Below are 14,065 nucleotides of genomic sequence, written 5' to 3'. Positions count from 1 at the left end.
TGCCAAAAAACAGTCGGTGACGATCATTTTCCTTTCCCATGGTCAAACCGGTACAGTCACATCAGTCCGTACACGTGTCATAACCAGAACGAATGGGAGGCCCGCCTAGTTGGTCACCACGGACAAACACAGGTGGCCGCCAGAAAATCCGGCCTCCCTTTTTGTCGTTGAAAATTTAGCTGTAACCGGATGAAAACCGGCTATTCCGGTTCCCAGTAACCTTCACTTTCTGTTTATTTATAGTCTCTCTCACTCACCAAACCAACAAAATAAACAGAAAAATTTTAAAAAACAGAGTCTCCTATAACCGTTGAGCTTAAACCCAATACCAATTTTCCCAAAATGCCGATCTCTAGAATCGCCGTGGGAAACCCGGCTGAGGCGAGCCAACCCGACGCTCTGAAAGCGGCGCTCGCCGAGTTCATCTCGGTGCTTATCTTCGTTTTTGCCGGTGAAGGCGCCGGCATGGCTTTCAGTAAGGAAACAAAACTCAATTTTGTTGTTGTTGTTTTTTTTTTTTTTTTTTTTTTTTTTTAATTATTTCCATTTCTGTATTTGGGTTGTCCTTGATGTTTCCTTTTATAGTAACTTAAAATTGGGTTGCTAATATAAATATATATATATTTTTGGCACAGACAAGCTCACGGACAATGGCTCAACCACACCAGCTGGGCTTGTATCGGCGTCCATAGCTCATGCTTTTGCACTTTTCGTGGCGGTTGCCGTGGGTGCGAATATCTCAGGCGGGCATGTTAACCCGGCTGTTACTTTCGGAGCCTTCGTCGGTGGAAACATTACTCTTATTAGGGGTGTCCTGTACTGGATTGCTCAGTTACTTGGTTCTGTTGTTGCTTGCTTGCTTCTGAAGTTTGCAACCGGTGGATTGGTAAGATGTTGGCACTATATATCAATTTTTAGCAAGGAAAATCTGATAAAAAAAGAAAATTTCCCAAATGCATAACAGAAAAATAAAATAAGATAAGATACATATTATTAAAACATACAAATTATTCACAGATCACTTTCAATAAATAAAATTGGTAAGAGTAATGATTTTAAGTTAATGGAATAATGTTGGGTATAGGTTCAATTTCGTAATGGTATTTAAAACCTTAACAATAAATAGTAAAATAAAATTTAAAAATTTCCAAACTATATTGAAACACCAATTAATCAATTCACTTAATTATATACTTTTTAAAAAAAATAAAAATTTACAATTTTAAAAACATAAACATAGTTTATGGTCAAAGAAAAAAAAAATGTAACTTAGCAATTTTTTTTTTTCTTTTTTGCCTCAAAATGTGACTTGTAGTTAATTGAAAATTTTAATAAGCATAATTCAGAATTAAAAATGACTTGTAATTCTATGCCACCTCAATACTGAACTATAGCATAGACTATAGTTCTATTAATGAAGTTTATGAAAAAAAAAGCCAAAGTATTTTGTTATAATATTGCTGATTTCAAATTTCTATCTTATATATATATATATAGAGAGAGGTAGTTTTATGTCTAAGAATCTTAGATAAATTTTTTTGCTCATATTTAGGTTTTGTTTGGCAGGTTTTTTTTTGTTTATTTAAAAACTTTATTGGAAGGTAAAAGTCCTTTTATCCAAAAATAAAAATATTTGGTAAAAATTAATAAGTATTTATTGATTGAAAAATAAACTTTTTTAAGCTGTTTTAGAAAAGCACAAAATTTGAACTTCTCTAAAAAAGTTCTTTTCTTTTATCTTATATAAAAATTTAATAAATATTTAATACAATTTAATGAACAATTAATGTAGTTTTTTTATTTATAACCAAATACTTATTAGCTTTTTAATAATTTTTTTTTTAAAAAAAAATTTATTATATAAAATTTTACGGACTAATGTTCTACATGTAACATATGCTTTTTATTACACCACAAATTTTGGATAAAATTTTATTATAAGATTTATAAACAACAAACTTTCTCTATCTATCCATATATATGTATATATATATATAAAGACTTAGACTCCCCACCTCCAAAATATGTACATATATGTATATAATTTTCTAATTTTGTTTAACCAAAAATGCAGGAGACATCGGCATTCTCCCTATCAACAGGGGTGGGTGTATGGAATGCAGTCGTTTTTGAAATAGTGATGACATTTGGCCTGGTGTACACAGTGTACGCAACAGCCGTGGACCCAAAAAAGGGCAACATTGGGATAATTGCACCCATTGCCATCGGTTTCATCGTTGGAGCCAACATCTTAGCCGGCGGTGCTTTTGATGGAGCATCCATGAACCCGGCAGTCTCATTCGGACCCGCTGTTGTCAGCTGGACATGGGATAACCACTGGGTCTATTGGGTGGGTCCACTTATTGGTGCTGGAATTGCTGGGCTTGTCTATGAGACCATCTTCATTGGCCCAACAACACATGAACAGATCCCCACTACCGATTACTAGTATATCAGCGATGGATGGGTTTCTTTTCAAATTTCAATTCATGCTGTGGTTGGTTTGATCGGTGTCGTTTTGTATTTGGCTCTTGTTAATTGTTAATCCACTGTGAAATTTGCCACTTGTTTTTGTTTTGTTTTGTTTTGTGTTATTTCCTACCCCCCACCCCCCCAAACAATCATTTTGCTCAGAGAGCTTTTTCTTTGTGCCAAATTTTAGTAAGGGTTCAGGTATAGGAAAACATCTGCTGACATAATAAAATAGTAAACCAGTTATATATATATATATATATATATAGATAAAAAGATAAGCAACCATTCAATACAAATAAAAAAATAAATAAATAAAAAGCACCAACAACAAAAAAAAAAATGGCAACCCCAAAACCATTTCTTGAAGTGCCACTCGAGCTAGTGGCATTTTTACGGGCTGCCTTCCAACCCACAAAGGATTTGAAGTGTTTTAGAAACTTATAAAACCACTTTTAATAGATAAAAGCGCTTTTAGTAGTGTCCAGCCAAAAAAACCATGAGCATTTTTACAGGGACAAATTTACAATTTTCCTATTCTAGGATTGACCGGAAGTGAAAACCTTAGGCCCCAAAACCAGTCTACTTCCACAGTTAATATCATATAGAAAGTGGTAGGAACCTGAAAATTCCAGCTTCTATTTTTTTTTTTTTCAAATTTTTTTATTTATGTCCAAAGACAGTAGATATTTGTAGAACTTAAAGAGAATTCTCAAGCTATTATCAATAGATTACAAGGATAACAAAGATATTTTAATATGTTACCTTTACATATAAGTTGCATAGCCACACATTTAAACTGTCTAATATGTGCGTTAAATGAGAATTTTGCTTTATAATTTCTAGCAAAAGGCTTTAAATAACACATCCTTTTGAATTGAAAAGGCAAAATACCAATAAACCACTCTGTTCAAATTTCTAAATCACAATTCTGAATCTGACCAGTGGAATTGGTGTTTCAAGCTACTCCACCATTAACCAGTTATTTCTAACTTTCTAAAATTTCCAATTATGCAAGTGTGGATAAGTACATGCTTCTCAATGTCTCAAAACCACGGTGAGTGGTACTTAAAATGGAATACATAACAAAAACTGGTCTTTCACTTTTTCTTCTTCTCATGGTGCTTACCCAGTTTTGAACGCCGCTGCTTAAACAAATGCAGGTAAAGTTTCAACCAAAGGAACGGGTAAACCAGAAGCAAAACCTGAAAACAAAAAGAAAATATAAATATATAAGCAATAGAGATTTGCAAGCAAATGGAGTTAACAACATTAACATTATGAATAGGGCTCAATCAAGGGAAATGCATTATAAAATCATTTATTTATGGAAAAAAGACCTCGACGTTTGCAAGAACTTAAAGGGCAAAGAAAACAAGTAATGTATAGTTACCATTTTATTTTGTCCAAATTAATAATCCATCCCTATCCTGGAATTAGAACAGTAATGAAGTGAATTTATTATTAAGGAGAGGGCGAGCAATCCCAATTGCAAAATATACCAAACACTGAAACAAATGGGATGCCTTGCAAGAAAATTCTTAAATATTTCCCAATTCCATTTTATTAAAGCAAACAAGTCAGGATAGCCAAGAAAAATCATGATAGCCACACAACTGATAGACGGTGAAAGGACAAAACAAAATAATACTTCCTTTAAATTCACAAACACAAGTTGTCAAACATAATCCCGGGTTCAGGAGGGAAAAACATAATTTCATTGCAAACACAAATTAAAGTATGAAAGATACTAACTATAATGTTCGGGGGGGAATATTAGAAGCATACCCTGACAAAGTTATAATAGCTGAAATGCAGGTGAGCGAAGAAATCGGCATAGAGGTTCTTCACCTCTATGTACGGAAGTGCTTGGTACATTAGCCACACTGCATGATGATGATTAATGATTTATAGAAAAGATTGCAAATGAGGGGAGAGGTTGCTTGATAATGATGGTTCTGCATAATAACAAATTCATGCAGCTAAAACCAAAATTAAAAAAGAGAAGTAATGATAAACCGCAAACCATGCACTTACTTTCTCCAGCTATCAATCCCACAGGATACAGCAAGATGAATGCAGTATACCTAAAATAAAAGAAAAAGTGTTAGAAACAAGAAAAGTCATATTTTGTTGTTGTTACTGGGCATGTATTTGCTCATAAATAATGTCTGGTCTTACTGTATCTTAAGGAATTAGGAGAAAGAGTACCTGATATAGGTAATCCAATATGGACAACTTCCAATGCAATTCAAAGCATAATGTGAATATCTAACTACCTGCGTGCATCACAAACAGAAATAAACTGCTTTAAGTTCTAGAGAAAAAGTGAGTTAATACTATTATTATCCATAATGCATCAAAAGGCTGAGTTCAGCATGATATTGCTGTGGTAGAATTCATTTGCTGTGCAGACTGCAAACATAGAAAATAAATGCCCTAGTCAGAAACAACTTTCCTAATGCATATTAATAACAAGTTAATGATGCAAATCCCATCCAAATTTTGATCTTCATGTAGATGAATGCATGGTAAGGAATTAAATAGAAAATTTCTTCCAGGGGCGTCTATTACTTAAAACAAGCTTCTCTAGCAGTTGGTTGAAGTCAATATATGTGCAAAGTCCCTCTATGCCATTGAAAGCCGCAAATAAAAGGATGTAATCTTGTTCGCCTGTGTTCCCAAGTCCCATTATCAAAATAAATCTCATCTTCATTATGGCATTGCAGCTAGGCAACTTCGACTACATCATATAAATGCAGGTGTTCTCATTAAAACTCCACATATATCTTGTCTGCAAGACCATACAACATTGATTATGTTGGTCCGGTGTTGTCAATAAATTTGTCTTAACATAGTCCAAGAGATCCCTTTCAATTCAATGCTTTCAAACATAGCAATGGCTGTAAGGTAAGAATGGAACATCGTCTAACACAAAATTGCAACATATGTCTGTAAATCATAGATTAAAAACTAAATCTCTAGCTTCATAACCTAAATTATACAAAGTGCAGCAGACTAGTATCAACGTGTGAACTTGATACATTGGCTGTAAAGTAAGAACGGAATATCGTCTACCACAAAATTGCAACATATGTCCATAAATCATAGCTTAAAAACTAAATCTCTAGCTTCATAACCTAAATTATACAAAGTGCAGCAGACTAGTATCAACATGTGAACTTGATATATTAAACAAAATTACCTCACTTAGGCTCCAAGCAATGAAAGTTATAAAAACCGATGGCAATTCTTGGACCTGCAAAAAGTTTACAATAATGGGTTGTGATCAATTTGTGCATGAAATGCATACCACAAAGACAGGGAAACTTGTCCCTCTGTATATATATATATATATATATCTAGATCAAATATAGAAGGCCTTTTTCCTTTTAATGTTTAAATTGAAGTTAAAGTAGGAAAAGTAAGTTATGGGAAAACCTCATTTATTTGTCGAACAATCGCCAGCAGAAAGTGAGTCCTTCCTCCCCATTGCATCAGTGGAAGCAGAGCTCCACTCGGCACAAGACCTGAAATTTCCAAATGTTCAACCATGAGAAAAACACAAGGTTCAAAATCAATCTTTTACTATACTAAAAACGAAAATATGTATTAAAACCAACCAATGGCTCCGTGTATAATTTCCAAGAACGCAGCAGTCTGCAGAAAACCTGCAGTACCAAAAAAAAAAAAAAAAAAAAAGAAGTTACATTTCGATTACAAGAACTAATATGCGATTCTTGAATCTTCTCGGGAACTTGAAAGAAACCCAAATACGATTAGAGACTGAAATGAAGGAAGTACTAACAAATTAGGTCCCCAGATGAAGCGTAGGCTCCATTTAGGGACCTGCTCGATATGAAGCTGCTTGCTATTCTAAAGACAGCGATTGTCCTGCCATGGAAAAATTGAGGAAGATAAAGAGAAAGAAGAAGAAGGAAGGAGAAGAGAGGGAATTCGGAGAAAGAAAGTTGTGGGTTTCATGGTATTATTATTACCATCCGATAGTCTGAAAAGAATTGTAAGCGAAGAGATAGAGGTTGTAAAGTCGAGGCATCATTGGCGTTGAACTGCAAAGATAAGGGACTCCCAAATGCTACTTGGTCATTATGGACAGGACCTCTTTAAAATATATATATATATATATATATATGTATATATATATATTCCTCTCCGGTTAATTTTCTCATCACGGTCCTTTTTATCGTCATTGATCTTTGGATTATTTCCCCACCAAAATATTTTTTAAATTTCAGATTCAGATATTATTATATGATTATGAAAAATTCATCAAAACGTTTTCTTAAAAATTTAACTATTTATTATATTAAATTATATAATTTTGTTTCATCAGCTATGCCATTTATTTTTACTTTTTACTTTTTTCTCCTTGGAAGAACACTTCATACCAAAAGTCATTTGAGTTTTGGGATTCTACTCTAAATATTAATTATAGAAGAAGTAACATAAACTTCATATATGCACTTTAGAATATGCAAATGTGAGACTTATGATAGTATACCCTACAATCACCTACTCAAACTAAGGACCATAAGCTCTTTTTCTAATTGGCACCCTTTCAAATTAATGATCACCTCTTTCACTTTTCACCCTCTCAAATTGATGACTACCATTCTATGCCCATTTTGTCGAAATGTCTCCACCATGGCCCAATCCACCCTATTACATGAAACTTTTATGGCATGACTTCTTTATGTGCCCTTGACATGGAGATTCCCATTGCAGTATCACCTCGATATAAAATTTCATGCCATCAAACTCCGACCTTCAATCATGGGGTTTAAATTCACCATCGCAGTCCACCATTCAAGGCTAAACACTGTTTGATCACCTTAGATTTTTATCCCATGCATACATGTAGCTTTGTTTGGGTACTGATTTTGATATCACTTGTTATGATTCTCTGACCACGAAAAATATAGAAAACAAACATAAATACAAAAAAAAAAAACAAAAACATAAAGATTAAAAAGAAAAAGATATATTATTATTTTTCTCTTAAAATTAATACAATAATAAAAAAAAAATTCTCTCAAAGCTCTTTCTAGAGTTTCTAAAAAATCTATATTATCTGTGATACTAAAATTAAAAAGTCTAGCACTTATTTATAGGCTTATAAGGTTGTGTTTTTTTACAAACTAACTTGGTTATAAGTAAACTTAACCATTAACTAAACTTAGGAAACAAGTAAAGATTTTTGATGGGCTAGACTTTCAGGAGAAGGCTAGACCCCACAATTCTCCCCCTCCAACCATATTTCAAAACTGATGGTCACCTGTTATATATTTCAGCTATGTCTCTGTACAACTTCCACTTCTCTAATACGACAACTTTTGTAAACATATCAACTAAAATCTTCTTCTTCTTCTTTTTTTTTTTTTTTTTTTGTTTTGAACAAGAAGAAAAAATTTTATTAATAAAAAACCATAAGAAATGAGCTTAAAAGGTTCTAGCTGATTGGTAGGATCCTAGTTAAGTGGCAATAAGCCTTCAAAGGCCTTTTTTATGATCCAATCAACACATTTATTACAATCCCATGGAATTAAATGGTAGATAGACTAAGAAAACCATTTCTTATGTTTGTTATCTCCTTTAAGACAACATTTAACTGCCAACCACATTCAGGCGAGCTTGAAGTTAAAGTGTAAAAGATGTTTGCATTATTTGTTTCAAGCATCACTTTGTCAAAACCCATCCTTTTTGCTATAATTAGAGCATGGAAAATGGTCTGCTCCTCTATTGAAATTGCATTGTCGCCACGCAAATGAATAGCAATCCCATGAACTGGATTACCCTTCCAACCTTTAATCAGGATTCCTGCCGCCCCTTTATGTTCATCTTTGTGAAAAATACCATCATAATTAACTTTAACAAACTTTTAGGGTAGATGATTCCATGAATGCCTTTAATCATAATTTTTCTATGGAGCATGTTGGTGCAAGGGTCTTAAACTGGATATAACTTCCTCTAATTTTAAAAATTCCCAGTGAGCTTCAGTTGCCATTTTAAAAGTGATCTCTAGGTTAGGATTTGTGGATTCATGCAAACTTTGTTTCAACTAGTCCAAATGTACCAACAAATATAGCAAAGAAAGCTAACTCTTGTTATGCCATTCTCTTTATCTTCACTAAACTTTAGCGAAATCTCATGAAGCCAAATTAAAAATTCTTCTTAAGCAGATAAGGGGATTAAATTATTCAAGCCCAGTTGCATTCAAATTCCATTGATCCAAGCATAGCCTCCAAATAAATGAATCATTGATTCTTCACCCCCCTTGCAAACTGGATAAATACTATCATGGATGATATGATTTTTGATAAGGTTAAGCTTGATGGGAAATTGGTCTTGCAAGAGTTTCCATAGAAAATGCTTTACTTTTTGAAGAACATTAAAACTCCAAAGTTGCTTCTGGACCTTTGTTGATATTTATGAATAGTTAAGATCTATTAATGCCAAATTATCCAATTCACTTTCTAATAAACAATGATAATATTACTTGATTAAGAAATTGGTAGATTTTGAGTGGGGCCAAATCAAAGAATGTTAACCCTGTTTAAGAAATTTGTGATACGAACTTAAAACGACCTGCTCCTAAACCCGTATTATATTAGCCCGGATCTAATTATGTTCAAGTTCTAATGGTCACCTTGATCCCTAACCAACCTGTGGTTAGAAACCTTAGTATATAATGAAGACGCCACAATAGGTGATGGAAGGCCTATTGATAAGTCAAACTAAAACACTTAAGTGTTCAAAAGAATAAAGAGAATTCAATCTTACAAATAATTTTCTATATAAAATTGAAGCTTGATTTCTCATTGAAAATAAGCTTTTAAATAAGCTTAGGAAATTTCAGCCAACATAGAATCCAATTAGGAAATTGCCTAATTTCACATCCTTTCCTAATCTAATTTGGATTAATTAACTCTCTTATTTTGAAGTAGGAATTAATTAATTTACAATGAAAATAATAAAATAATAACTTTCCTAAACTTATTTGTCCTGCAAATAAATAAATAAAAACCCAAAAAGTCAAACGCAAATTAGAAAACGAGTTGACTAGTTTGACAACTAAGCTGATTTATGTCTGATGTCCAAGCTAACTTATATCTGCTTGATATCCGAGCTAACTTATGTCTGCCTGGTGTCCGAACTAAGTTATGTCTGATGTCCCAAGTTTGAAGTCCAAGGTCAGATGTCTGATGTATGGGTGTCCGATATAAAATGTCTGAAGTATGATTGTCCGATGTATCAGCCTCCACCAGTTGGATGCTTAAAACGGGTCTTTTATCTTCAGGTATGGACAAGCCTTTTTGAGAATGAATTACTTCCTGGATAAAGCCAGCAAGGTTGTCCTTAAACCTCTTAGCTTGAGCCCTAGTGATCGGCTCAGTCTTCATCCGTATCGGATCAGTACCCCAGCGAGTTGTCGATTGTGCGAGCTTGGGCGGATTCGCATCAATTTGGATTGTCAAAACTTTTCTAGCTATATCATCTAGGAATAAAGATCTTACTCCATGCATGTTCGATGCATTATGATTTGGAATCATTAAATCTGAGACCTTGATTATGTTTATAATTGATAATTTCTCCAAACGGTATTTGGAGGGACCTAGTTGTCTTCCTATGGGTTGATAGACAATCCATCACCAACTTGCCATCTTGTGAACCATCAATAAACATCCCTACACAAGAATACTCTTCCACACAAGAGAAGCAGATTGCTTTGAAATCACCTACAAAAATGAAGATTTTGTTAAGTAAATTCAAGACAATACCCTAACCCATAAGGAGTTGGGCCATGTCTAAAAGTACCATGCTTGCTCGACAAGAAGGGAAATGTTGAAGAGGTGCAGGTCTCTAAAACCGAAATCCCCTTTGTCATTTGGCTTTGCTAGCTCCTCTTTTTTGATCCAGTGAATACCACACCCTTTTCCATTATTTTTCCACTAAAATTGGTAGGCAGTTGAAGAAAAGTCATGATAAACTGATTTTGGAAGACATATAATGGACATTGTGTAAATAGGGATGGATTGGACTACTAATTTGATGAGGATCTCCTTCCTCGCACTAGAGAGCAATGTTGCCTTCCACCCATTCATCTTTTTCAAAATTCTATGCTTCAAATTTGACAAAACTCCCCTTTTTTATCAGCCCCATTGCAATGAGAGTCCTAAATACTTGTCCAATCCGCTCATCAACACCACACCCAGGGAATGACATATGATGTCTTAATCATCTTTTCTTATGTTAAAACTAAAAAAAGACATTAGATTTCTAATAATTGATGCATTGGCCTAAAGCCTTATAGTATTTTTTTTTTTTTTTAAACTTTACTTTAAGTATTGGATTCCCTTTGTGTAGTTTTTAAAAATAAAAGGTTGTCGTCCATTAAGAAACTATGTGAAACCAGAGGGGATAGTCTTGAGATTTTCAAGCCACCTAGATAACCTCTAGCTGAATTGAACTGGATCCTTTGAGACAACATCAGTGCGATAGATTTAGCAACAAGAATGAACAAATATGGTGACTATAGGTCACCCTGACGTAAACCTCCTTTTGAGATAAAACTTGGTTTATGAACCTTATTGATGACTACACTGTATGAGACTGTTGTAACACATTGCATAACAAAGGTTACCCAGTGCCTATCAAAACCCATGTTCAAGACCAAACTTTCAAGAGATCCCACTCCACATGATCATAGGCCTTGGACATATCTATTTTGAGGGCCATCTCACCAGCTTGAGATAATGGAAAATTTCTTGGCCAATAATGTTGTTATCTTGGATCTATCTTGGATCTATCTACTCCAAATGAAGGCTTGTTAATTCTATGAAATAAGCTTATCTAGATGATCTTTGAAAAGATCCACTAGAACCCTGAATATAATTTTGTAAGAAAAATTACACAAACTTATGCCACTATATTAAAAGACCTATTAGGGTTGGGGGACTTTTAGAATTAACATTAAATTCTTGCAAAAATCAACTTTTGAAGCAAGAAGCTTGATCTAAAAATTATGAACAACTTGGAAAAGATCCTCCTTAAAGGTGTTCCACTAGGAATGGTAGGAAACCATAAGATCCAGAAGCCTTTCGGCTACCCAAGAAGAATGCAGCTCATTCCACTTCCTCCTTTTCAATGGGATGAAAGATCACATTATTCATCTCAAGTGTAACCTGAGCTTCTGCCATCTCCAAAACATTGTCAAAGTTTCTCTACCCCATCGACCTGAACATATTTTAGAAATAATCTCTTATGTGAGTGCTCAGCCAATGTTCCTCCTCTATCTAGTTACCCTTAAAATTTTTCAGTTTAACAATCTTGTTAAAATCCCTTTTTTGCATGGAAAAAACTTGTGTTGCAATCACTATATGACAACCAATTTACTCTTAAGCATTGGCCTCAATAGCATTCTTCCTTTTTCTATATGTCTTCTAATTATTTTGTTAACCATTGCTTCTTTAATAAATACCCAAAAGAGGTACATTTATTTTCTAGATCTACCAAAGAATTCTTTGTGACTTGAATTCTTTCGAGAGCATTCCCACATAGATTATGACCTCATTCTAACAATGTGGTTCAATAGTTCTCTAACTTCTTTATAGAGAGCCATGCATGAGACCCCTTTCTTTCAAAATTCCATTTATTAGCATTGCTTCACTATAATTCTTCCCAAGTAACCACTTTTGCTCAAATTTAAAAGGTTTAATCTTTTTTATAGGAGGTGGGTTCAAGAACAAAATTTGCTGACAATGATTAGAACCTACTAAATGAGGGATATGAGTATAAGATCTAGGAAAAACAGTGAGAAAATGAACATTAACCAGTATCCTATCTACTTTTTCCAAGACCATAGAGCCTCGCCCTATTTGTTATTGGCCCATGTAAAAAAAAAAAAATCCCAGTAAAACGAACTTTCATTAACATGCTATCATCAATAAACTGCTTGAAAGCTCTCAACCAAGAGGGAATACCTGGAAGATGTTTGAATCTCTCATTATCTGATAAGGTATCATTTAAATCACCTAAAACTACACAAGTTAAGTCATTCTAGGTGCCAATATGAGTTATACTCTATTAAAGATGGACCTACCTTTTTAGCAGTATCTCTATTGCCATGGACAAAAGTCACATAATACTTAATGTAACACCACGACCTAAGAAAATGCTTCAAATTTGAATTTTTGACCAAGTTTGATCGAGATCGATCAAGTTGGTTTCACGGCTAACTTTTAACTACAAGAAAATTTCATCTTGACCGAGGTATTGTGGTAAAGTACTCATCGAGACAAGTTCGTAGATTGGTAGTACACCAAAATCGGAGCTAAATTAGAAAGTTATGGTAAAAACAAAGTATGTCTTAATTGATTGATGAGCTCGATGTTGACTTTTTATTTTTATAAATTTTGATGTTGACTCATATAACACATGATAGTACTTGTCGATATGAGTCCATAGATTAGTAACATGCTTAATTTGGATCTATGGTTGAAAAGTTATAGATCTATAAAGTCGCACCTATTTTTTTAGGACTAACTTTATCGGTAGTGGAATATATAGAGGGGTCCCTGATGGGTGCCACATGTTACCGCAAAAAATAATAAAAAATATTTTTTCTCTGTTTCTTTTTCCTTCTCTCCCTCCTTTTTTCTCTCTCTTCCCCCCGAAAATTCTCTCTCTCTCTCTCTCTCTCTCTTCGTTGATTGGTTGATTGGTCATGCTTTGGCTGTTCGATGGGACATGCATCGACTGACATAGGAGCCCACAATTGAACGATGCTAGTGGCCAAGTCTCTTGTCGTTTGGCTGATGAACGCACTGAGATCGATGCTCCAACATCAACTAGCGGTGTCCCCCCATTCATCGATTTTTTGATAGTCTTCGCCGATTTTTCAATCTTTTCCCTGTAGTTTGAGCTTCTCGAAGCTGATAGTGGCCTCTGTTTGTCTTAATTCGAGCTCTTTTATGGCATACAAAGAGAACGAGTTCAACAGCAATTTCCGATGGGAAATTCAGCCACCACCAGTGATGTTGAGTCCAACAGAGGCAAGTACCATTTTCCTCATCCTTTTAGCTTTCCATTAGTACTTTGTTTGTGAATTACGGTGGTGCATTTGAAAAACTGTCATTTGTAAGTAAATTTTTGTATTTAATGTTAGAATGGTGTGAAATTGCAAATATACATGTTTAGATATATATATACTTGTTAAAGGATTGTGTATGTACATTTAAATATATATGAATACATATATATATATATATAGATATATATATATATATAGACGGAAATTCTATGGTGAGAACGGTCCGCATGAGGATCACAGTATTAGTGACGGTTTTTCATAGTATTAACGATGGTTTTTTAGAAAATCGTCACCAATACTATGAAAAACCATCACCAATATTGTGGTCTGCATGAGGACCGTCCGCACCATAGACGGACTGTATATATAGATATACATATATTTGTTAAAAGATTGTGTATATATATGTGAATATATATATGTGTGTGTGTGTGAGAGAGAGAGAGAGAGAGAGAGAGAGTGAGTACAATTAAATTTGTATAT

At 34.0% G+C, this 14,065-nt stretch overlaps 2 protein-coding genes across 4 annotated transcripts; one reads left to right on the top strand and one right to left on the bottom strand.

Annotated features, from left to right (window-relative positions):
* The first annotated feature begins 267 nt into the window (after positions 1-267).
* Positions 268-2,656, top strand: LOC107405110 (aquaporin TIP1-2). The gene is made up of 3 exons (XM_016012122.4): positions 268-475; positions 636-886; positions 2,075-2,656. The coding sequence occupies exons 1-3, from the start codon at positions 343-345 to the stop codon at positions 2,447-2,449; spliced, it is 759 nt and encodes a 252-aa protein (XP_015867608.3). The 5' UTR covers positions 268-342; the 3' UTR covers positions 2,450-2,656.
* Positions 2,657-3,199: 543 nt separating this feature from the next.
* LOC125421195 (uncharacterized) lies at positions 3,200-6,603 on the bottom strand. 3 transcript variants are annotated; one of them, XM_048469296.2, is made up of 10 exons: positions 6,471-6,603; positions 6,281-6,366; positions 6,096-6,143; positions 5,914-6,002; positions 5,678-5,731; positions 4,684-4,751; positions 4,510-4,559; positions 4,261-4,358; positions 3,866-3,902; positions 3,200-3,677 (listed from the first exon to the last, which is right to left on the bottom strand). In XM_048469296.2, exons 1-9 carry the CDS (start codon positions 6,530-6,532, stop codon positions 3,870-3,872), a joined length of 588 nt encoding a protein of 195 aa, XP_048325253.2. In that variant the 5' UTR covers positions 6,533-6,603; the 3' UTR covers positions 3,200-3,677; positions 3,866-3,869. The 3 variants fall into 3 exon arrangements, with proteins under 3 accessions (XP_048325253.2, XP_048325252.2, XP_048325254.2); XM_048469295.2 differs by lacking the exon at positions 3,866-3,902; XM_048469297.2 differs by lacking the exons at positions 3,200-3,677; positions 3,866-3,902; positions 4,261-4,358; positions 4,510-4,559; positions 4,684-4,751 and adding exons at positions 4,815-4,887; positions 5,047-5,215.
* Positions 6,604-14,065: the final 7,462 nt, after the last annotated feature.

Source organism: Ziziphus jujuba, chromosome 10 (assembly GCF_031755915.1).
Source record: "Ziziphus jujuba cultivar Dongzao chromosome 10, ASM3175591v1".
In the NCBI taxonomy this organism is placed as follows: domain Eukaryota; kingdom Viridiplantae; phylum Streptophyta; class Magnoliopsida; order Rosales; family Rhamnaceae; genus Ziziphus; species Ziziphus jujuba.
The sequence above is the reverse complement of the archived record's forward strand: the minus strand, read 5'-3'. Positions and strand labels throughout refer to the sequence as shown.

Bases quoted from the DNA above. Each gene is read 5' to 3' on its own strand.
- LOC125421195 (XM_048469295.2), bottom strand. From the start codon at position 6,532: ATGATGCCTCGACTTTACAACCTCTATCTCTTCGCTTACAATTCTTTT. The intron at 4,560-4,683 runs GTACTCTTTCTC...CTTTTATTTTAG, and splicing joins TATTGGATTACCTATATCAG to GTATACTGCATTCATCTTGC. The intron at 3,678-4,260 runs GTATGCTTCTAA...TTTTGTTTTCAG, and splicing joins GCTATTATAACTTTGTCAGG to GTTTTGCTTCTGGTTTACCC.
- LOC107405110 (XM_016012122.4), top strand. From the start codon at position 343: ATGCCGATCTCTAGAATCGCCGTGGGAAACCCGGCTGAGGCGAGCCAA. The intron at 476-635 runs GTAAGGAAACAA...TTTTTGGCACAG, and splicing joins AGGCGCCGGCATGGCTTTCA to ACAAGCTCACGGACAATGGC. The intron at 887-2,074 runs GTAAGATGTTGG...CCAAAAATGCAG, and splicing joins AGTTTGCAACCGGTGGATTG to GAGACATCGGCATTCTCCCT.